Raw genomic sequence first — 25,126 nt, 5'->3', positions numbered from 1 at the left:
ATTTCGTTACTCACATTTTTCGTATGTTTTACACATGCGCGCACATATTCGATGAATTTACGTTACAAAGAATGATGTTTGTTTATTTTAAGTAAAGTATAATTTGCAAATTCGTCATCCAAGTTGTTTACTGATTATTAAAAGTATTGTGTGTGTTGTAGACAAAGTTTGAGATTGGAACAGAAACAAAGTAAGAAAGTATTTTTTACAAATTAGAAATATGTATGTTTTTGTTTTTTATTATCGCGTATTTTCACGTTTTTTTTTGTTCATATGTTAAAAGAGATAATATAATAAAGCTGCTCTAATGAGATTTAATTGTTTCTTGGTTAACAAAAACTGTTTATTTTCAAATATTAATTGTTTATATTCTGTTTATTATTATTTACGCGACGTCATACTGCACGCGTACGCAATACGACTCAATTCGTTGCTGCAACATAACATACCATGTTATGCGGTATCAAAAGTAATGAGTAACGTAACGATACAATAGTAACGAGTACTAATGGTTTTAGTAACGAATACATATGGGTTCGCTTTTTTTCGTTACTTTTACGCCTCTAATTACAACTAAATAACTACGCGTGCTGTGTTAAAGAATCTATGACATCTGCATGAACTCTTTACATGCAAAGGTAACAGATGATGCCATTTATTTTTCTGCTTACAACTATCGATAAATAATCGATTTTAACCGTAATCATTATGTGACTGATGTTGGCAACAGTAGTTCACCTTCTGTTTTACTAAATAAATACGAGTTGTGGATGTCAGATATATTTTGTGTGGGTTCGCTTTAAAGTTCGTTAATTACGTTCCATTTCGAACCGAATACGAACTCTTTGTCAGTATTTCGAACTGAACTCGAACCGAACATTTGTTATGAAATTTTATCCGAACCGAACCTAACCTAACCCTAAAGTTCGGGTTCGGATCGAAATTCGAACGTTCGACCCAGCACTAAATTTAACTGTATTTGTCATTTGACACATGCTTCTTACAAAAGCAAAAGCTTACACTATGAGCTAATTTTGAGGATCATAATACTCAACCATTATTTTGAACTTGTATAAGAAAGTCAATCCATACAAGGTATAAGCATTTTTCGGAAGCAGAGGACAACAGTTGATTTTACATACGTATTTGCCAGATAAAAACTATAGAAAAAGTGAACACTAGTGAGTGCATTTTCGTTGACTAAGAGAAAGTTTTCAAGAACACGAGTTATGTATACGTGTGAATTACGTAATGTGGTTTTTTTTTTTTTTTTTTTTTTTTTTTTTTTTTTTTTTTTTTTTTGTGATTTGTAACTTTGTGCATTATCTGAACTGAAAACATTGTCAGGTATTTTGTCAAACAATCTACAAATTAATCACTAACATTTTGCTGCACTTATGCATATGTATATATTTATTCTGATTTAAAAATTTATTATATTTATTTATCCTCATCAAAAAAACACTGAATTATTTCATTCATGATGAGATACTGATGATATATTATGTCTTGTATATAATACTGAATGTTATTTTGTATATATACCATGATGATTTGTATTGTAAGTTATTTTGTTGATTGAAGTGATAGTGTCCTGTTATGTATTAGAATAAGACAAAGAATATGTTTTGATTTTATTAATTTGAATATTATGTGAATAACTATTGCTTTTATAGTATACAGAATGTAACGTCGTGAAATTTATCTCACACAGACTCTGATAGACTTTCAACGAAAGAAAGTGAGAAATTTAATATTTGTTATTCCAGAAAAGAGTAATCATTTTAATATAACATCCTCTCTCGCCTTCTGCTGCTGAGGTAGACACTGCACCACGTGGTAGTGGCCACTTCTGTAAATATAACTTCTTCTTCTTACTCTTTTTACTTTACTTTTGTGTTGCTCCTTCACTGATACCACCTCAATTAAATCAATACATAAATTACCTACAAAGTGTGACGTGGAATTTATGCTATCTGATAGTGATAACCAATATTTGGAGTCACAATTAATAACAAATGGGCGCCATGTACCTATTATTATTCATAAAATAAACTTTAAATGAAACAAACATTTATATATACCAAGTACCTGAAAAATGGCATGATTGTAGTGTTTCAACCAATTTTATATATAATCATCCAATAATGTTCATCATAGACATGATTTTACCTAGGTTATTAAATTTAATTACCAGATGACAAAATACTTCCAACAACATAACACGTATAATTAAAACCATCAAATTACATCCTTCCATAAAATCTTCTCATACATATGATATTACCTAATTATGTTGAACCAAAAACCTTACTCGAACAGTTATGTATAATAAGAAAACAAATTATTAACGTAGCTATAAGACAGTTTGAATGAAAAATCATATAATAGTTTATATTTCCCATAACTAGCTTCACTCGGTCACACTGATATTCTCACCCCTACCTCTGGGTTTTGTTGATGAAGTATAACTTTTTGAATATTTCAAACATATCAGTTTAATCTGTGTCAAAGAATAATACGTTTCGATGCTCAGAAATAGTCAGATCGTTCAGGCTTACCTGAATTCTTCTTTTACGGAATCAAGCCTGAGGCATTACAAATCCTGAGAATGTCCAAAACTCAGCCAAATCAAACCTGATTAATACAAATTATATTTCCACTTGTAGCCAAACGTCATAGGATTTTGCTCAGTTACAACTCTTGAAGAATTAAGGCCATTTCCTGACGTTAAAACCCTTTTTAGTTGAACTCAATACACGATCAAGCCATACTTAAACAGTGGCTTTTCCAAACTTTTTCCTTCTATAGCTTTCCTGCACTACTTAAAAATTTCACTTATCTAATTGTTACAAAATTTTAACATTCATTGTTAGCCTAAATCAACAAACTTATTACAATATGGCTGAAAATAAATTGCATTAAAGGATACATCAGTGTATGATGAAAAATACGTTGTCACCTAACCAAAATATTGCAATCTGACTAATTTTAAAATTAAAAATTCTGTAAATACCTGCCCTCCACATTAACATTCAAAACAAAAATATTTGTAAACATTGTGCCCGGAAAGAAAATTAAATCAACATATAGCCAACATGAGCAAAATTAAACTTAGAGTCCAAAGAGTAATAAATCATTGTCCATGGATGTAACACAAGAATAAAATCTGAAACATTCATAATTATAGAAATTAAATATTGTTTTGAGGCAAGACTCTGTACTTGGCTTTGCGTACAGAAAGCCGCTCCACATCCAATCACCAAATAATTTTCTAAAAGTATTTGTGGTTGTATGTTTTCAACTCAAACAGTATATGGCTTGCTGAAAAACATAGCGTCACGCACACTATCTTGCCGCTCCAGACGTTGAACACGCTCAATATCTGGTGACTTGAATTAGGTCACGCAGTTAGCTTCACAACAAACTTCATGTAAACACTTGCTTTGTCTCTGTTTTTAAAGTTTCTTTGAGAACTGTGTCGCAAATAAAGTTTTTTATACCGGTAGATTCTCCAAATTATAGTTAGGTGGTATTCGTCTGGAAGCATGAGAAGATGAGTAGTTCAACACTCACAATGTGTAAACGACTTAAACAGTAGGAAGTTCTATTACACTGCCCTACAACCTGCACAATGTTTATTTATGTTCTCGATAACATTTAGGTTATGTAGGACGACGAATGTACGTAGAAAAGTGTTAATGTGTGACAATGTGTTACTCTTACACAAGATATAGCAGTTTACAACTGGAGGTGTGTACGTACCATAGAGTCCAATGTAAAACTCGAACGTGCAGCCGCTCCAGAAGGGAAACTGAGGTAGACACTCATGCTTATATCTCCCCATAAGGATCACCTGTAGTCTGTGTAGTTGCACTGCAACCATACTGCCACTGACGAAGAAATCCTCTGAAGTAAATAAAATACATTGTTCACTATATGTCTCATACATAAATATATACATCTTGCTATTCTTCTATTCTTCTAATCTTCTTCTCTTCCTGCTTCCTTAACCTGACTAAACAAAAAAAAAATGCTGTTTGAGTAAGGTTTAAGTTATTATCCTTTAGAAGTTGTAAACATAAAGTTATAATTATTAACCTCATTAAAATCTCACTAGAACAATAATATAATTTTACCATGACAACCTATTTCAAAACAAATTATCAATTCCAACATTGCATAACTTATTCTTTACACAATTTAAATCATTTCATAAACAAACATAGGTCATTAAAGATAATTATTATTTACAGAACCCAGAACAATAACATAAATTACACTTTACTTTGGTTGTGCACTTACATCTTTTCTTTTTTTTTTTTCTTTTTTTTTGTGTGCATCAAGTATCTTTTCACAAGGTTGTGCTCATGGCATTTTTTTTTCATACTTAAAATCCCATTGTGTGTGTGGTTTTTTTTATATATACAAATATATCTTCAAATGTTTCATACAATATTTCCAAATATTATAAACATTTTAAACCCTTTGCAATAAGAAAATAACATTTCTCTGTATGTACACTATAAATTATAATAAAACATCTCCCAAATAAAACATACATGTCAACACACCTTTCCTTCACTACAAACAAGAGTACAATTATTTAAAATTCAAACAATTACTTATCTGGTTTGAAACAAATTATTTACAAACATCATATTGTCGCGGAGACCCTCGGTCTCCGTCGAGATCTACAATATGTCACTCAAAAAATAAAAATAATAAAATAACATCTTAAGATTTCAAAATAAACATTGGGGGGGGGGGGGGGGGGGGGTGTGGTAGCAGTAGAGCTGGTACAGGGATTGTCTAACCTCCTTAGGACAGGAGGTGTAGGGTGTTGACTGAAAGAAAAAAAAAAGTATTATTTATCCCACATCGTTTCAGGTTTATTTCCGGTAAACTATGATCAACACATAAAGGAAATAAATAAATAATGTATAATGTCAAGCTACTCTGTCAACAATAAATAAATAAATACTCCTTTGAAATAAATAAACAATAATTTATCTTCTTCTTAGCATGAGTATTACTTTTTAAAATAACATGATCATTCTTAACGCACACCTCGACCCATCCTTAAGCTAAAATTAACGAAAGAAATTTTACATTATTGGATACCCCAAACTGCCTGCACTCCTGGAAAGAATCAAAACGTTAAGTCATCCTAACACAATTTGAAAATACGCCCACAGACGTTACAAGAGGTGAAGGAGAATTACGAGTTCGCCATTACTTCCAACACCTTCGAACGGCAGCACGCAGCTACCCACCAGGCCGGGGCTCCGACAGACCTCCAACACCTCACCGAGAAGAACCACACGGCCGCACCCAGGGTGGCCCCCTTTATTAATTTCACCTCACATCATCATCACGTCGAGAACACCACCCGAAAGCAAAAGTCCCGGCCGCGATTTCACAACACAACCGCCATGCCGCCAACCGACGCTATCCCCTCTCCACCGGTCGTGCCAGATTCGCACTTCTTCCACCAGGTGGCAACACAAACACCAGCGCATCAGGCGCGCGCCTGCGCGAGAACAGCAACGCAGCGAAACCAACCAGGGTGGCCAACGCTCCCGGAGATTCCAGGCCAGGATGTCGCAACTGCCCACATAGCTGGCCAGGCCCTCGGGCGGCGAATCCCGCCAGCGTCCCAGAAAAACAGAGAGCGTTAACAATCTACCGCGCCAGGAAAACAAAAGTCAATGCCCGAGTGTCGCAAGCAAGTGTCAGGAACTCACGCGGGCTCACAAAGCACTACGTGAGCAAAGCCAAGTTCAATAAACCCTACACGTAAAATTTTACCGCGTGACAATATTGCCATTGTGTAACATAGATCAACTAACACATACATAGTAATCTTACAAATTTTCATTAAACTATATCATAAAATCTTATTTACATGTCAAATCTATTCATAAACAACAACAGAATATATATTAACTGAAACCCATTCAGTTAACATTTCAAATATTGCTTATCACATATTTTAAATTATTAAAATGATATTTTTAACTTTAAATAAAGTTTGCAGTATATGCATATTCATAAAGTTTTCACAATAGTGTGAGAGAGATATGCAAATCCTTTGCATTAACAGAGAGCTGTGTAACAAAAATCAGACTCTAAAGATTACACATATTGGTCTCATATAACTATAGTCACCTTAGATACTTAGAATTAACCTAATTAAGTACTGGCAATCAAAATGTTGAAGAACAAAACTGTAAGTAAAATAGAACCAGAATATAAGATTGTGCATTATACCTATAGCACAGTATATCCTTACTATTGTTATTGTTATTATTATGAGCAGGTACCATATTACAACCATTTACTTTTCATACAACATTCAGAGACATTATAGGCTTCAGCATGTATATTAGTTAAGATTCCAACTTTATCATTAAGTTTAACAGAACTATATCAGATCAGGACATTTCTCATTCTTGAATAGGCTATGTGACTACTTACAAAATATTCTCAACCTGACATGAGCTTAAAATTCTAGTTGGTATTCTGTCAAACCAAAAACAATTCGTCGTCTACAGTCTTAAGGGATCATACAGTACAACATACACGATAACACATAAACACTTCTAGAACACTACCCTAGTAATATGAGTATAGCAACTCAGGAGCTCTTTAGCTCAAAGTACATAATAACAATAAATACTGTATCCCAATACTAACAAATGTGCTTAGCAACTTACATCGCGTAGACAACAGCTGATTCAACAATATTCCATAACACAAAATATCAGCTGACAACGAATTCATATTCCTGGCCCGATACTGACCTACAACCAGAGCATTGGTTGGCTCATATGTCACATACCATCTGAAATTCAGTTGAAATACAACACTGATCTCCTTATCTATGCTGCAGTTACAGAACTGGTGCTTTATATGCACGTAACTGATTTATATTGTAATTGCCTACGATCTTGCCTGTCTCACATTCTGCTAAGGTGTAGCAATTCGGGTGTGGTTGCTTTGCTATCACGTATGGTCCTGAGTAAAGTAAGAATAATTTTCTGGTGATATTCTCCCACTTCTTGCTGGTAGGTACAGTCTTCTTGAGCACAAGGTCTCCTACTTGGAAATGGTGGATCTGGATGCTGGTTTTCAACGCTGGCGTATTCTCGCTTCCGACGTCAGACGCTCCTTCACCAACTCTTCTATCTCCTCTGAACTTACTATAGTTTCCTCTGTATCTGCGGGCTTACTTGGACAGATCGGGATGTATTTGTGTGGTATCGCCTCCGACCGCTCCAGGACTAATGCTTCGTAGGGTGTCAAACCGGTTGATGCGTGGATAGTGTGATTTAACACGCATTCAAAAATGGGTAATCGATCTCTCCAGCTCTGCTGCGCATCATGGCAGTACAGTCTCAACATGTTACCAAGAGTTTTCATCTGGCGTTCCACGGGGTTGCTTTGTGGATGACGCGGTGATGATGTTGTAGGAGTTGTGCCTAGTTTCCTAGTACCTTGTTTCCAGATCCCACTCTGAAATTGCGTACCCAAATCTGACAACACACATGTAGGCTTTCCTACGAAGTCACAGAACTCCTTTAGTTTCTTCAGTACCGTTTTAGCATTGGCATTAACAATGGGATACAATTTTGTGTACTTGGTAAACACATCAAGTAACACAAACACATATTGCACTCCAGCCTTGGATGGCGGCAAAGGTCCAAATAAATCCACTGATACTAACTGCAGTGGATGACTAGGAATAATGGCTTGTAGTTCTCCATGCAGGTGTTCTTTAGGTTGTTTAGCCTTCTGGCAAAGGTCACCTGCAGATGTCACTCTGGCTGTAGTCTTTGGCATGTTTGGCCAATATAATTGTCTTTTCAATGTTCCTAACAATTTACTGGATCCTACGTGACCTAAACTTTGGTGAACCTCCCAACAAATTTGATGCTGTAGGCTAGTAGGAATTACTGGTTTCCAATAATCTTCAAACAACCTATGGCCTATGTTATGACGAAATAAAATTTTCTCTGGTGACAAACAAAAATGCATATGGATCTGATGTGTATTATTACACTCTGTCAGTCTCTTGATGGTCTTCTGACAGAACTCATCCCGATCTTGTTCAGCTTTCAATGTTCCCAGTATTTCCTTTAACTTCTGGTTATTCGCTAGCTTCCCCAATTCCATGGTTTCTACTAGAAATTCCTTAGGCTTAGATGCAGCCGCTACTTCTCTCTCCAGCTCTGGCATTCGGCATAGACAATCTGCTTTGGTGTTGTCAGTCCCCTTGATATGGCATATCTCAATGTCATACTCTTGGATTAAGAAATACCATCGAGTTAGACGGCTGCCAAACACTTTACCAGCTTTCAAGCAGGTTAACGCTTGATGGTCAGTTAAAAGCTTCACCTTCTCACCAAGTAAAAGATCTCGAAACTTCTGGAGGGACCAGACGATGGATAACGCCTCCTCCGTTACGGTGTAATTCTTTTCCGCTGAATTCAACGTGCGACTAGCCATGGCGACCACCTTTTTCCACATCGTTCTCATCCTTCTGGGCTAACTTGCACCCTAGGGCTAAGTTGGAAGCATCTGTGTACAGACGGAATTCACGTCCTTGGACGGGATGATGGCTGACATGTTCTTCTAGAAAAATCTGTTTCAAAGCTCCAAAAGCATTTTCTTGGTCTGCCTCCCAGCTCCACGGACAAACCTTTTTCAAGAGAGTAAATAATGGCACTGCAATTTCAGCTATTGTGTCCGAATAGTTTCTATAAAATCCTACCACCCCTAAAAATGCTCAGTTGCCTCACGTTCTTGGGTGTAGGAAATTCTTGAATCACCTTCATTTTGTCTGGACTGGTCTTGATTCCTGTTGGTGTCAGAATGTGACCTAAAAATGGCAGTTCGTCATGACAGAATACAGACTTCTTCAACTTTACGGTCATGCCGCCCTGGTTCAATTTTTCCAGTACTAGATGGATATGCTTCACATGTTCTTCGAAAGTACTAGATGTTATCAGGATATCATCCACGTATGCCCTAGTGAAAGTACTGCATTCAGGACCCAAAGTAGCTGCTAGGCAACACGTAAATTCAACAACGGCATTACACAAACTGAAAGGCATAACCTGGAATATGTACTGCTGGTTACGAAATAGAAATGCAGTATACTGGCGAGATGTTTGTTCTAGTTGGATTTGCCAATATCCGGAGGATAAATCAAGGGTGGTTAGATAGCGGACTCCTTGATACAGACGTAAGATGTCACTCGTCTGACAGGGACTTCTCGATCTCGAACGGTAATCTTGTTTAGCTCCCTGGCGTCTAAACATAACCTTACAGAACCATCTTTCTTGCTGACACAAACCATAGGATTGCTATATGGGCTCGCTTCTCTTGTGATGACATCCCACTCTAACATTAACTGTAAGTAAGCAGTAGCTTCTTCAAGGTACTTTGCAGGTATCAGATACGTTTTCCGATGGAATGGCACATTGTCTTGCACAACTATCTTGGCCTGGTAAAATTTGTTTAACCCTGGTTTATCCGAAAATATTTCCCTATGCTGAGATAGCATAGCATACAAATGGTGTATCTGATTTGAATCTACAGTAGTGATACCTTGTAGAGACTTCTGAAGGTCTTCAAATGATGCTACTAAGCTATCATTAAGTTGTATGCTCATTACTTGCTGGGTTAGGTTATCATGCCTCAGCATGCCTACGAATTCACCAGTAATGGTCCATGAGTCTATAGTAATAGTTGTAGGTACCTTGCATTGTTTTGACGATACAGTTAAACCATTAAAGTCCAAAATTACTCCATATTGGGTTAGGAAATCAGTTCCCAATATTAACGTTTTGGCTAAACCTTTCACAATTAAGGCTGTAATTATTTTGGGTTCACCCAAACCTGTCACCTCGAGTAGCACTTGCCTAGTTACTAGTGGGCTGGCACGTGATGTAACTCCGATTATCTTGATACTTGGTACTGGAATGATATGTAATTGTTTTCCTAACCTCTCCAGATGTTTTATAAAGTCCTCATTAACGCATGAAATTTCTGCACCACTGTCCAGTAGCGTGGGTACAGATTGTTCACAAATATTTAGCAAAATTTCAGGACACATCACACTCAATCTAGGTAATATTTCATCAGGTTCTTCCTTAGCTAGGAAATCACGCTCATCATCGCGTAACATAGCTGTACATAAAAACCTATGATAATCCATGCACTTGTACGTGGGCAAGATAATGTCCTTACACAACCGGTTTGACCCCTCTACTGGAGTGTGGATCGATGGTCGGGGTGACTCCCCACCAATCCGTTCTAGTTTGAAGGATTGTAGCTGACTTTGGCTTGATCTGCCAAACCAGCCTTCTCAGCTATCCAGTTGGATTGACTTGCTGACTGATGGTTCCCCTGCTGCTTGGTGCTAGAGGTAGGTGGTAGCGGTTGCTGCCTACTGAAATAACTTCCAGAATGGTTGTGATTCGATGGTTTGTAGCATGGCGGTGGACGGTTGGTGTTGGGCAGACTCATTTGGCTAAGTTGCACCTGTTGACTGGTCTCGTATCCAACGGGATTGCGGGATGATGGCAGTCGGTTCTCTACCTGGTGACTCAAAGACTGGTCACAGCAGTGTTGAGATGACCTGGGAGGCCGTTCCTGTGATGACTCTCTGCACTGGTTTTTCTTGGCGCGCAGCTAACTGTCAGAGTCGGATTTCTCTTCCACGTCGTTTTCTGATTGGTGGCGCTTTCCCCACCACGAACTGGATTTCTGTGGTTGGTACCGGAAGTTCTTCCGTTTGGAGTAGTTACTTTGGTGCTGGTAGCCGTCTGAATGACTTCTCCCTCGCTGGCCACTCCCTTTGTCGAACTTCCACGACATGGTGTTTACGTTGGCTTGCCTGTTATCTTGCTGGTTATTTCTCTGCCACCCTGGATATAATGGCGGATTCTTATTGTTAGCTGGCCGGTCGCTTTCTTTTTTAGAGGAATTCCTGTTGATGCGGTCCAAACGATCAAAAGCCAACACTTGCTCTCTGAAGTCAGTCAAGATTTGAAATGATCTTCCGGTAAGATGTACTTGGTACTTAATAGGCAGTTGTGACAACACCATTGCCACAAACTACTCGTCGCTCATCTCTAAATCAAGGTATCGTGTCTTTTCAAACATCTGAGACATGTGTGCCTCAAGTGATCTTCCCCGTTTGGTATCGTACTTCTCGGAATGCAGTTGAGCCCTCAAATTACCTTGTATCTTCATGTTCCAGAACTGGCTCTTGAATCGGGTTAGGAACTCGTAAGTCTGGATCGAATTTTGTTGCATCTCCCACCAGTAATACGCGTGGTCTCTCAAGGCGTTATTAAGGCACTTTAGCTTCTCAGTCTCTGACAGATGGAATGTTTGGACATATTCCTCAAACCTTTTTTAAAAGCGCATTGGGTTCTTGTGACTATTGGCTGAGAATTTGGGCATCGATTCGGCCCATTGCCTCAGTGGGTGGTGCATGGCGGTAATTGGATCAAGGACTGGTGTCTGATCTCGGTGTAAAGTTCTGCCAGCGGATGTTTCTGCGCCTTGACATGTAACAGTAGATGATGGCGTGGATATTGCACCCTGTACATTCCCTGAGTGTACCTCAACCATTGTGTGGTTAGGAGTAGTAGTCGGCTGTGGTTCAATAACACACTGTGTCTGCTTATTCCTCTCCCACTGCTCCAGTTTAGATTGTAAATCCAGCTGTTTCTTCTCTAGAGTGTTGCATTTTTCATCCACCTGTCTCTGGATATTATTGGCGTGGTGGTCTACTACATCTAATGCAATGGTGCGGCATGTGATTTGTATGTTTTCTACGTTGCTCTCCAATTGACATGTCCTCTCCCCTAGAGTAGTTAACTGAGTAGACAAATTCTCATTAACTGCTAGAACAGCCCTCTCACAATCTTCCCTAACCTCCTTACATTCTTCTCGTACCTGTGACAGCTGTGTTGTGGTGTTTAGTTCCAGGTTCTCCATACGCTGTGTTATTGACTGTACGTGGTTGTTCAGGTTGAGAGCACTTTACCTTGGGAGTCCATGGTTTCCGATAACCTACTCTCCATACCTGACATACCCTCTTGCATATTCTCCTGTACTTTATCTAACCTCTGCTGCATGCTACACATTTCCTGACGGATACTGTCTTGCATATTCCCCTGTACTTTATCTAACCGCTGCTGCATGCTACACAAGTCCTGACGGATACTGTCTTGCATATTCTCCTGATTTTGTTTCAAAAAACTTGTATATTTTCCTGATTGTTTCAAATTAACTTGCATATTCTCCTGTACTTTATCTAACCGCTGCTGCATATTGTCCTGAACATCTTTTATCATTTTTCCTAATTCTGCATCATTTCCATTAGGTTGATGGTCCCTAGCGAGGGTGGTGATACCAGACTCTCCTGTGGTGATGTGTTATACTCTCCTAAAACATAGGTGACACTGACAGCATCCTTCTTTTGTGCACCTATATTTGGTCTGTCTGTGGGTTTTTCCACGTTCAGTGTTGGGACCCTAACGTTATGCATTGCGTCTTCCTCATACTCTGTGTGTGTAATTAGAGTTGGTTCTCCCAACCTGTACTCCACTTCCCTGGATTTACTCCTGCTCCTATCCTTCATGGCATATTTTGAACTTCTCCTTGTCTCCATGTTAGCAAGTTTTTTGACACAACCAAAACCACACAATATATAGAACAAGTTTACCTTGTCTGCTCGAGCCCCACGTTGCTGCGCAATTTCTGTAATATAACGTCCTCTCTCTTGCCTTCTGCTGCTGAGGTAGACACTGCACCACGTGGTAGTGGCCACTTCTGTAAATATAACTTCTTCTTCTTACTCTTTTTACTTTACTTTTGTGTTGCGCCTTCACTGCTACCACCTCAATTAAATCAATACATAAATTACCTACAAAGTGTGATGTGGAATTTATGTTATCTGATAGTGATAACCAATATTTGGAGTCACAATTAATAACAAATGGACGCCATGTTCCTATTATTATTCATAAAATAAACTTTAAATGGAAAAAACTAATATATATACCAAGTACCTGAGAAATGGCATGATTGTAGTGTTTCAACCAATTTTATATATAATCATCCAATAATGTTCAACATAGACATGATTTTACCTAGGATATTAAATTTAATTATCAGATGAAAAAATACTTCCAACAACATAACACGTATAATTAAAACCATCAAATTGAATCAATCCATAAAATCTTCTCATACATATGATATTACCTAATTATGTTGAACCAATAACCTTACTCGAACAGTTATGTATAATAACAAAACAAACTATTAACATAGCTATAAGACAGTTTGAATGAAAAATCATATAATCATTACTAATATTATAAATGCGAAAGTAACTCTGTCTGTCTGTTTGTTAACTTTTCCCGGCTGAACGGATCGTAATGAAATTTGGCAAGGAGATAGATTATATCCTGGGTATGGACATAGGCTATCATTTGTCTAAAAAAAATAAATTTTAAACGGGTTAAAAAAATATATCTTAATTTTATGTAACGTGTGTCATAGATATACAAACTGTTTGTGTCATTCCTCTATGTCTGCCGAGCAATAGCTTTCAAGCCATTACGTTACGTTTTGCTATTGTAAGGAACTAAGTAGAGAGTAAGAAAAAAATAAATATCTTGACAGTTTGTAGTGTCGCCATATTTGTTTCAATTTTCAATACCGTTTTTGTATATTACAATTTAAATTATTTTTTTTACAGTACTTACTTATAACTTATTTGCAAGGAGTTTGGTTTAGTGTTTATAATTTATCTGCTGAGCGTCAAGAGTCTTAGGGCTACTGAGACCGAAGACCAGAAATATTTATCAATTATATAATATATTGTTGAAAAATTTGAATTTTTCTATTTCTGGTTGGTCAATTTTTTTTATTTATTAGAATAGTTACGTGTAATTGCCATCTTCCTTTATTTCATATTAAACATTATGTTTGGTTGAGTGTGAGATAATTTTATTTATGTATGTTTTAATTTCATTTATTTTCTTATATATATATATATGTATATTCTTACCTGCCTTCTTCTATTAAATTTCAGGTGGATGTTAACATTGTCATTCCAGTAGAATAATTTTTTTTTTGTCAAATTAGTTGTTATTTATACTTTTTGTTTCATTTTGGACTATTTTTTTTACTTAATTCAAAGATTTGTGGTGTATACAGGCAGTGATATCTCTATTAATTTCTATACTCCTTTGGATAAGCAGAATATTGACACCACAGTTTTACATATAAACAAATCCTACAAATGTTTTAAACATTATGACAAATAAAATATAGTTTCACAAAAATCCTTAGTTTTTTTTTTTTTTTGGTGTGTATAGTTTGAAGTTTAATATTATGTATGTACGTAAATTCTTAAACATAGAGTTTTTTTTAATTTATTTAGAAAATTATTCATAGGTAGGTAATAAGTTTTCCTTTATAGCTCTTTCGATTTGGAGTGTTTCCGAGCCATTCGGGGTCCTCAACATAACACACCCCCCCCCCCCCCCCCCCCCCCCCCCCCAGGTGGTTAAAGCCCCAAAATTTCGAAAGTTTAAAATTTTTAAAAAATCTTTCTCTTTCCTTTTTAAGCGTTTTCGAGCCATTCAGGGTCCTAGAACCCTCCGCCCCCCCTCTGGGAAAAAGCCCCAAAATTTCTATAATTTTAGGAATTTCAAATATCTATTCTTTCGAGATGGAGTGTTCCGAAACATTCGAGGTCCTGTCCCTCCACCCCCCCCCCCCCCCCCCCCACCCTTTTCACAAAACTGAAAGCCACAAAATTTCGAAAAATTGGAGAAAATTGTATTAAAATTAAGTCATTACGAACTAAAGTGTCCGGGGCATGGTGGAACATTTACCCAAAGTCGACTTCGCACCCAATTTTGTGGGAGGGGGGGGGGGTGAGTGCTAAACTCCAAAATTACGAAAAATTTAAAAAATTTCTTTAATTTAAGTATACTTTTTTACTATTTAGAGTGTTTCCGAGCCATTCGGGGTCCTCAAACTACCCTCCCCCCACAAGGAGTCAAAAATCCGATAATAAAAACATTTCCCAAACTTTCGAAAACCTATTCTCTTTCGGTTTGGAGTGTTTACGAGCCATTCGGGGTCTTCAACATCACCCCCCCCCCCCCCCCAACCCTTCTCAGGGGTCAAAGCCCCAAAATGTAGAAAATTTCAAAAATCATTCTCTTTCAATTTTTAGTGTTTCTCTGCCATTCAGGGTCCTCAAAATAACCCCTCCCCCTCTGGGGACAAAGCCCCAAAATCTCAAAAATTTCTGGATTTTCAAATATTATTTCTTTCGAAATGGAGTGTTCCGAACCATTCAATGTCCTGAACCTCCACCCCCCCCCCCCCCCCCCCCTCCTTTTTCTCAAAAGTGAAAGCCAATAAATTTCGAAAAATTGGAGGAAATTGTATTAAAATTAAGTCATTACTAACTTAAGTGTCGGGGGGATGGCGGAACGTTTACCCAAAGACGTGTTCTCCAACAAATTTGTGGTAAGGGGATTGGGGGAATGCAAAACCCCAAAATTTCGAAAAATTTCTTAAATTTAAGAATACTTTTTTTACTATTTGGAGAGTTTCCGAGCTATTTGAGGTCCTCAAACTACCCTCCCCCCACAAGGAGTCAAAGACCCCATAATTAAAAAAAATTCCCAAAATTTCCAAAAACCTATTCTTTTTCGATTTGGAGTGTTTACGAGCCATTCGGGGTCCTCAACATCACCCCCCCCCCCCCCTCAGGGGTCAAAACCCCAAAATTTTAAAAATTTCAAATATCATTCTTTCGATTTTTATTGTTTCCCAGCCATTCAGGGTCCTCAAAATCACCCCTCCCCCTCTGGGGGCAAAGCCCCAAAATTTCGACAATTTCAAATATCATTTCTTTCGAGATGGAGTGTTCCAAACCATTCGAGGTCCTGAACATCCACTTTTCGCAAAAGTGAAAGCCCCAAAATTTCGAAATATAAGAATATATATAATTGGATTTTGGTATGTATGACGTCGATAAACTCTTACACCGTTTGACCGATCGCCATGAAAGTTGGCACATCGAAGTGTTTTTATCATCCATTTTTTTTGTAACTTGCCGCTAGATGGCGCTGTAGCGCATCAACTTCTAAACCTTTCAACCGATCGCCATGGGTAAACAGAAAATCATAGGTCACAGATACACAAACAGTAATTATGTGTCATTTCTTAATGTCCAACACACTGGACATATCGCTATCCATTTTGCTGTAACTCGCGGACAATATATCACCCGGTGTTCAGCCCGGGCAAAGCCGGGTACTGCAGCTAGTAGTTTATATTTCCCAAAACTAGCTTCACTCGGTCACACTGATATTCTCACCCCTACCTCTGGGTTTTGTCGACAAAGTATAACTTTTTGAATATTTCAAACATATCAGTTTAATCTGTGTCAAAGAATAATACGTTTCGATGCTCGGAAATAGATCGTTCAGGCTCACCTAAATTCTTCTTTTACAGAATCAAGCCTGAGGCATTACAAATCCTAGCCTGAGGCATTACAAATCCTGAGAATGGCCAAAACTCAGCCAAATAAAACCTGATTAATACAAATTATATTTCCACTTGTAGCCAAACGTCATAGGATTTTGCTCAATTACAACTCTTGAAGGATTAAGGCCATTTCCTGACGTTAAAACCCTTTTTAGTAGAACTCAATACACGTTCAAGCCATACTTAAACAATGGCTTTTCCAAACTTTTTCCTTCTATAGCTTTCCTGCACTACTTAAAAATTTCACTTATCTAATTATTACAAAATTTAAACATTCATTGTTAGCCTAAATCAACAAACTTATTACAATATGGCTGAAAATAAATTGCATTAAAGGATACATCAGTATATGATTGAAAATACGTTATCACCTAACCAAAATATCGCAATCCGACTAATTTTAAAATTAAAAATTCTGTAAATACCTGCCCTCCACATTAATATTCAAAACAAAAGTATTTGTAAACATTGTGCCCAGAAAGAAAATTAAATTAACATATAGCCAGTATGAACAAAATTAAACTTCAGAGTCTAACGAGTAATAATTCATTGTCCATGGATGTAACACAAGAATAAAATCTGAAACATTCATAATTATAGAAATTAAATATTGTTTTGCGGCAAGACTCTGTACGTGGCTACGCGTACATCGTGTTAATTTAATGTCAATTTAGAAAGTTTATTCTGATTTTTCTGGAAGAAAAGATCACAACAATCATTGAAGCGGCTCTGTAACCAGTCCAACGGTTTATAGTTATGTTGTTAATATTTTGATTATTATTGTAAATTAATTGTATATTTTGTGAGCCAATTGAATGTTTTTAAATATTTTATTGTAAAGAAGACAACTATAGTTTGCCATATAGACCACACTTAATTGCCAGATACAACACATTTTAACCTCAGGGTCTTCTAAGTATTATTCCTTGGAATTTTTATTTGTTTGCCTTAGTTCAGTACATTTACATGATGATATTCATTTATTTATTTCACTATGCAGTTAATTTTTTTTGCTGATAGCCCAATAGCTCTTTTGTTGCTAGGGACAAAAAAAAGGAAATAATTGGAAGGAAAAAGAGAAGAAAGGCCATCGCCATATTGCAGCGGGAAGACGTTTCTCGGGCTGGGGCGAACCAAAGCCTTGGTTGCCGCCCGAGAAATCAAAGAATTGCGTCATCCGCGGTCATATGTTAAATAGTATTCTCGAGACCACTGTTTGGAAGAATAGTTTGAGACGGCACAAGTATTATATAGGGAGTATCTGCGATCTAGTGTCAACTTCCGCGTCAGTCCCGTCCGTCCTCGTAGTGGTTCGTGACGACTGATGCAGCACCACCTACGATCTGTCACTACACTTGGTGAAACCGATCCTAATTGAACAGAGTTTTTAGGACGAGAGGGAAGCTGGTCTTCTACCAAATGTCCGGCTGTACCAGAACTTCAGTAGTTCGCCACTTTCAGCTTACCCTTTCAGTGTTCCAGTGTCACAGTAGACCACCTGGTGGTCCAGAGAAGAGAGAAGCAAGCCTCCGACAGCTTGTAGCTAGACTCCGCATGGTAGTCGATGTGTTCCTGTGACCCCGTAACATTTTTTTTACAAACATACAGGTCTGGCAAATAATCTAACATTCACTTTAACGTCTTTGGTTGATCCTCTGGCTCTAATCAACGTGAATTTCATATTGACAGTAATTTCACATCAAACAGTTAAGACCATATTAAAATCACATTTTTCCAGCTATTTCTATTTTTAATTACTTTAAAACAGACCTGGTTATAGTTAACGTAATTGTTCACACTTCACACATCATATAACACTACCAACTTTCTTTTGAATGATTACTCTCTCAGCTGGAACACATTGCAGTGACGTGTTAGCTGGACTAACGGCCTGGATAATTACACTAGCAGCAGTGTTCCTGATCACTACTGGAGAGAGAGGAAGTGACAAAACCCTGAGAATATAAATATTTTATGATAATAATTATTGGCAGTGTGTACTTTCAGGGTGACATCTACACCGTAAAACCCTGCCACAACCCCGAAAGTTCACAATAAGTATCATGGATACTTACAGGCCGGTACTTGTAGATACACACACAGAAGGAAAGCATATTTTTTGTGGATGGAAGGTTGTAACATTTCACTAGTTGGAGGCAAGAGACAGTGGCAGACTGCGAGTTGGTGGCTTACGGGTGAGAACTGATCAATCACTATGTGTACTTGGTGGACTTGCTAGCAGCCAGACACTGCATTGACAGCAGAGGTTAGGAGGCAGAACGGTGTGTGGTGTTGCCAGGTGCGCGAGCTGGTGGAGTGGGGGGAGACGGCACTGCAGCTGGCCGGCCTCGCCAACGCCCTGGTGTTCCTGGTGCACGGCCGCTACCCCACGCTGGTGGACCGAGCACTCACCCAGGATGTGGTGACTGCATGGCCGGAGCCGCCCGCCGGCTACCAGTTCCTTACCCGGGAGCTGCTGTGGCACACGCTTGTGGTACGTCCGTCTCAGTCATGCCATTACTTACTATCCTTGGTGACTCGTCTTTATGTTATTGGTTAGAATCTCTAGTAAGCTTCAATCCAGGTCTCTTGGCATGTTTTATTTTGATGTACAGTAAACTCCCTATTATCCGCGCATGCTACGAATAATACAGTACATATGTATATCTGTATTTTATTACAAGTGAGCAAGTTCGAACTCTATCTGACGAGTGTATTGAGTGCCGTATACAGTAAAACGCCACAGGCGAGCCCAGTTTGAAGGCGGAGATGACTCATGAAGCGGATTTGCACCACATAGTTGGACTGCTTCACTAATTAGAGGAACAAGGCGATGATACGCAGTTGGCTGAAAAACTAATGTTCGAAAATTCAATCAAGAATTAAGAAAAGATGTTTCCAAAGTAAGAAACAAAAGCAAGTGACTGATTTTTTTTTCTTTCAAAAAGTTGTAAATTTAATGAGTTGTGTTTTTTTAACACTTTGAAGGCTTGCTCTTAATCAATGGTTCTGACCCAATGGACGTAGCATAATTGAACATTTTTGTTACTTTTAATAATGTTATTTAAATTTTATTGTTTTAATTATATTTTATGTGCATATATCATTTTTTAGATCTAATATTCCTCTATACAGTGAAATAAAAAGAAATAAAATTACATAGTTTATAAAATCTGTGTATATTTTATTATAAATGTTGAATTTTTAATCAAGTAATATCCAAAATTTCCTTTAAAACCTCATTTGAAGGCAACAAATTACAAGAAAATGATGTAAAATAATATATATTTGCAAAATTTAGTTATAATCATAATAGCACAACTTCTACTAAGTATGATATGTACATAATTGTTTACAAGTCATGTAGAACTTGAGTTCTGTACATTTTTCACAAGATCCAATTCACAAATCAACATCATACTCTGACCATTGGTAGGTAGGTACTTTATGTCCTTTCCTCTTGATATTCTACTGTAATAACAATTTCTAGAGCTAAACTTCCTCTTCATACTAAAATAAAAATATAATCAATATTTTTTATATATAATTTTTATATAAAATCGAAAAATTTTTGTCAAAAAAACATTTTGAATGCAATAAATCACAAAAACACTGATGTAGAGTTATCCATGAAAATGCATAATTCAATTCTAAGTCTTAAGACAATGAATTCTCTTACTAATTATGTGTGTAAAACGTTATTTACAAGTCCTATCGAACTTTATTGTGGTAAATTTTGAAGCAAGGTGTGATGCACAAGCCAACATCACAGTCTGAACATTGGTACTGTGTCAGTGGCGTAGCATGGGTGGGGCGGAGGGGGCGGCCCGCCCCGGGCGGCAGCCCGCGGGGGCGGGTCGCCGGTGAAGCTGGTTGAGATCTGATCTATGATTCATTCATTACATGTGTCAGACACACTATAATGTTCCATTTTTATCTAAAATTTTGCGCACCAACTATTTTTTAATATTTATTTAAAAGAAAAACTGCGAAATCACTGACAGAGCTCTTTATAACGTTTGTTTGTTTACATACGAACGGCAACATCGCATCACGCCGCGCCGCCCGGCGCGCGCGAGCCGAGTTGAGCGGCACTCCTTATTATGTTAATTACTCATACAAAATCTTTTGTTTCACGCGTCGGCCCGTGTCGATGCCTTTCTTTCGCACTCATTGAATTTAGTACTACCAGGGTGTCCAGCGACCTGGAAAACCTGGGAAACCTGAAAAAGTCAGGGAATTTTGGTGGTCAGGGAAAAGTCAGGGAAAAGTCAGGGAAAATTGTGAAAGTTCTGGAAATGACCAAAACCACTAACCACTTGCTTATCATGAAGTTTTTTTCTCAAAGGTTTACAGAATACACTCTTTAGTTTTACTATTTGACAAATCAAATAATATTTAAACTAATGTTTTCCTTTACGTATCTGGACTTGCGACATACAAGTGTGCTGCTTTCATGAAGTCTATAAATACCTACTGTATGTATGACATGCATATCTTATTTTGATGATAATACCGCACCCAACGTTAGGAAGGGGGCAGATTATACCATAGTTTGTAAACTTGTAAGCTACTGTTCATAGTTAGTCTGCCTAATATATTGCTACTGTACCATATTTTGGGTTACAACATACCATACTTTTGGCGGTTCTCGAGTGTACCCGAAGGTTACCAAAGCTGGCCGAACCGACCACCGGCGCCATTACTGCAGTTTCCTCCGTTTGTTTACACGTTTCGTCAGTTCTCTCAGATTGCCAAACATAATTTTCTTTGAAAGATACAAATATTATTTTGGAAATTTTTGTACTCTAATCATAGCCAAAATACAAATTTTAGTGCTGTGATCTTAGGAAGTTATAAAATGTAGCATATTTATTTACACTGTTGTGATGTGCATACAAACTTACGCTTTGTTTGTTGCGAATCTTTCGCGGTCTTTCTGCTAGATTTTACTGGAGCTGTGACTAGGCCTCTACAATTTCGGTGAATAATGTCTAAATTCAAGAAAACATCGTTCAATCCTACATGGTTACTTGATCCAGCATTTAGTTGGTGCGCGGAAGTGCCGGGCGATAAATTTAATTTTTTTTGTAAATTATGCAAGACTGTAATATGGGCAAACAAGCTCTTTCAAACCACATGAAAGGCCAAAAACACCAACGTGCAAATAATGCAGTGAATTCTTCCAAGTCAGTCGGTATTTTTTTCAAATCGGTTACAGCTGTGTCTAAAGTTACGTACCACAAGCAAATTCGATGGACAAGCCACTAATAAACAATTTCATTCGTCAGGTAACGTCAAATCATCTCAAAGCTCATAATAGTGATTTGCCTAGCAGATCCCAGTCTGTGAGTTCTCGAGGTGTTGAACAATATTTCAGAAAAGACAGTGTTACAAAATCAAAAATTTTGTGGTGTTTGAATGCCACTATGCAGCATTCTTCTCTTAGGTCCGCTGCCAATAGTGTATCTTTATTCAAAATAATGTTTCCAGATAGTGAAATAGCTGCAGGAATGCAATTACAGAAAACCAAATTAGCATACACAATTGTGTCAGGCCTTGCTCATTACTTTCAAAAGGAAATGTTAAATAATGTTGTTGACTGTCATCATATTGTTGTTGCTTTTGATGAAAGTTTAAACAAAGTTGCTCAAATGCAACAAATGGATATTTACGTCAGATTCTGGGACAAGGAAAAGGAAGCTGTTGCTACACGATATTACAACTCTGCATTTCTGGGTCACACAACTGCAAATGATTTGTTACTTTCATTTAAGAAATCTCTGAAACATATTAATCTGAAAATCTGAATTTTTCTGGAAAAATTTTCATTTTTGTCTGGAAAACCTGGAAAAGTCAGGGAATTTTTCTATCCTGGTTTGCTGGACACCCTGACTACGCATTGTACTGTAAAGTTTGACCTTAACCCAGGGCAAACCAAACAACTTCCGCAAACCGGGACACAGTAAAACTCCTATATTGCCCCGTACCGCGAGCGCAGGTAAACCCAAAAAAATATTAAAACCCAAACTAATAGCAGGCTTAAAAAATACTAATAAGGTTGCGAACAGTGAGAGGAGGCAGCAAGTTAAAAAGACGCAAAATTTATATGACAACATTTAATAAATATATATATATATATCATAAAATCGTTTCATCACAAATAGGCGCATCCATCATAAAATACATGCCCTATTACTGCTTATAAAAAATAGCTATATAATAATACTAAAAAAATACTTTAACAATTCCCCCAAAAAATTATAATTTGATCATATACTTCGGAGCTCCAAAAATTAAATATAATTACCAAAAAGGCATTAAAAATATATAAGAACATATTAATACAAATACAAATACAAATATAGATACGCACCGGGCGTATCACCGCTGTAAATACCAATTAACATAGGCGAAATCTAGCAAAAAATTGACACACCTTAACATGCAAATAAATATACCAAAAAATTAGTTAATTACAAATTATGGGTTTACAAGCCCTTCTCAGTTAAGTCATTTTCTAACGGTCGACGCCTTTTTTCTTCTAGGTCTGGCAGAGATTGGGTGAAACACGCTGAACGTAAAATCCCAGTTTTAGTTTTATTAGTCCGTTAATTTAAATCCCAAAAATCCACAAATTAAAGTTTCGCACCAGGGGTCAAAGGGGCAATCCTTGTATTGTTTTTCTTGCAAGCTGTTTGGCAATTCCGGCTCTTACTTCGCATCTGATGAAGGATTCAACAAATGGTGGAAGCTAAATACAAGAATAGGAGACCATGAAAATAGCCTGGGCCATGAACAGAGCTTCTTGAAATGGAAGGAGTTGGAAGTTCGCCTAAACTGTAAAGCAACCATCGATCAGAAACAACAAGAAGTTTTCGAAAGTGAGGAGAAGAAGTGGAGGGATGTACTGTACAGGTTGCTGAATATTATCCAGTTCTTAGCCAAACAGAATCTGGCCTTCAGAGGACATCGAGAAGACATCATTGACTTCTTCGAACCAAAAGGAAAAAATGCAGATCTCAGCAACGATATAATCGCGAAGATAACATCAGACGGACTGGACATACAGAATCTAGAGGACAGGCTTATGACAATGCTGCCACAATGTCAGGGATCCACAATGGAGTTCAAGCCCGGATTAAAGCACTGAATCCGAAAGCTATATTCGTTGCATGCACAAACCACTCACTAAACTTGGCTGGGGTACACGCTGCTTCTGAATCAGTGGATTCCGTGACGTTTTTTGGAACTCTGGAGAAGCTGTTTGCCTTCTTTTCCGCATCAACTGTTCGATGGAACGCTTTGGTTGCCGTCACAGGTCAAGCAGTAAAACGAGTCACTGAAACGCGCTGGAGCGCTAGACATGTAGCTGTCAAGATGCTTAAAAATAAGTTTGAGGTAGTTCTTGAGGTACTAGAACAATTAACAGATTCATCTCAAACTTCCGAAACTAGATTGGGAGCCAGTCTTCTCCTGACAGCCATGCAGTCATTTAACTTCCTAACTTTTCTTGGCTTTTGGGCTGCAGTGCTACCTGAAGTAAATGACGCACAGATTTACCTGCAGCAACGAGGACTAAGTGTGGATAAGTGTGCTCAGAAACTCTGCGCTTTGAAAACCCTCTTAGTGGAAAGTAGAGACCGTTTCGTGCAAGAAGCAATTGACTTTGCTAAGACTCTCTGCCAAAAACTCGGAATCGAACTCAAAACGAGAAGAATTCGCAGGAAAAAACGCATGCATGGCGATGAATCTTCTGAAGATGGAGCTTTGTCTCACGAACAGGAAATCCGTCGAGAGATTATCGCATCATTCGACAAGATCATTCAAGAAATAACGACTCTATTCCAGCAAATTCAAGAAATATCGGACAAGTTCGGATTTTTGATGCCAGCGAAACTTTTGGACAGCAAGTTCGGGGATCTTTCCCATGTATTAGAAGACATCGACAAGGACGAGTTTCAGATGGAGCGGAAGCGTCTTCAGCAGTTTGTTGTTGTTGCCTGTTCTGAATCAGAGGAAGATATAAGTGGTAAAGGACCACTGGAGCTCCTCCAGTTCATTCAAAAACTGAATCTCGGAATTTCGGTTCCAAATATAGTCATCTTGATTCGTATATATTTGACTTTGGCAATTAGTGTTGCAAGTTGTGAAAGAAGTTTTTCGAAGTTGAAACTAATAAAAAATTACCTCAGATCTACTATGAGCTCCGCTAGACTATCAAACTTGGCTATATTGTCAATTGAACAAGAATTGGCTGTTAATATTGATTTTGACAAAGTTATTTCTGACTTCGCTGCTCATAAGGCCCGTAGAATCCGCTTGTAAAACCGCTCATCCTATTTTAACTTCAATATAAGGTACCTCATTGCATGTGAAATTTAATTTTAATTAAGCACCTATAGAATGGGGGCGGCAAAATAGGTCTCCCGCCCCAGGCGCCGAGATGGCACGCTACGCCACTGTACTGTGTGTCTCTTGTTGATGTTCCACTGTGTGTTTTTCCTTTGCTTGAACACAC

The 25,126-nt window shown here is 37.8% G+C and overlaps 1 protein-coding gene across 8 annotated transcripts in view; it reads left to right on the top strand.

Moving 5' to 3' along the window:
• Positions 1-25,126, top strand: part of LOC134527267 (peroxisome biogenesis factor 2) — a 386,335-nt gene that overhangs the window by 295,215 nt on the left and 65,994 nt on the right. For all 8 annotated transcript variants that reach the window (XM_063359792.1, XM_063359791.1, XM_063359794.1 and 5 more), the window contains one exon: positions 18,905-19,099. In XM_063359792.1, coding sequence (XP_063215862.1) covers positions 18,905-19,099 — 195 coding nt within the window. The remainder of the gene's footprint in view (positions 1-18,904; positions 19,100-25,126) is intronic.

This window comes from Bacillus rossius, chromosome 1 (genome assembly GCF_032445375.1).
Source record: "Bacillus rossius redtenbacheri isolate Brsri chromosome 1, Brsri_v3, whole genome shotgun sequence".
Taxonomy (NCBI): domain Eukaryota; kingdom Metazoa; phylum Arthropoda; class Insecta; order Phasmatodea; family Bacillidae; genus Bacillus; species Bacillus rossius.
The sequence above is the reverse complement of the archived record's forward strand: the minus strand, read 5'-3'. Positions and strand labels throughout refer to the sequence as shown.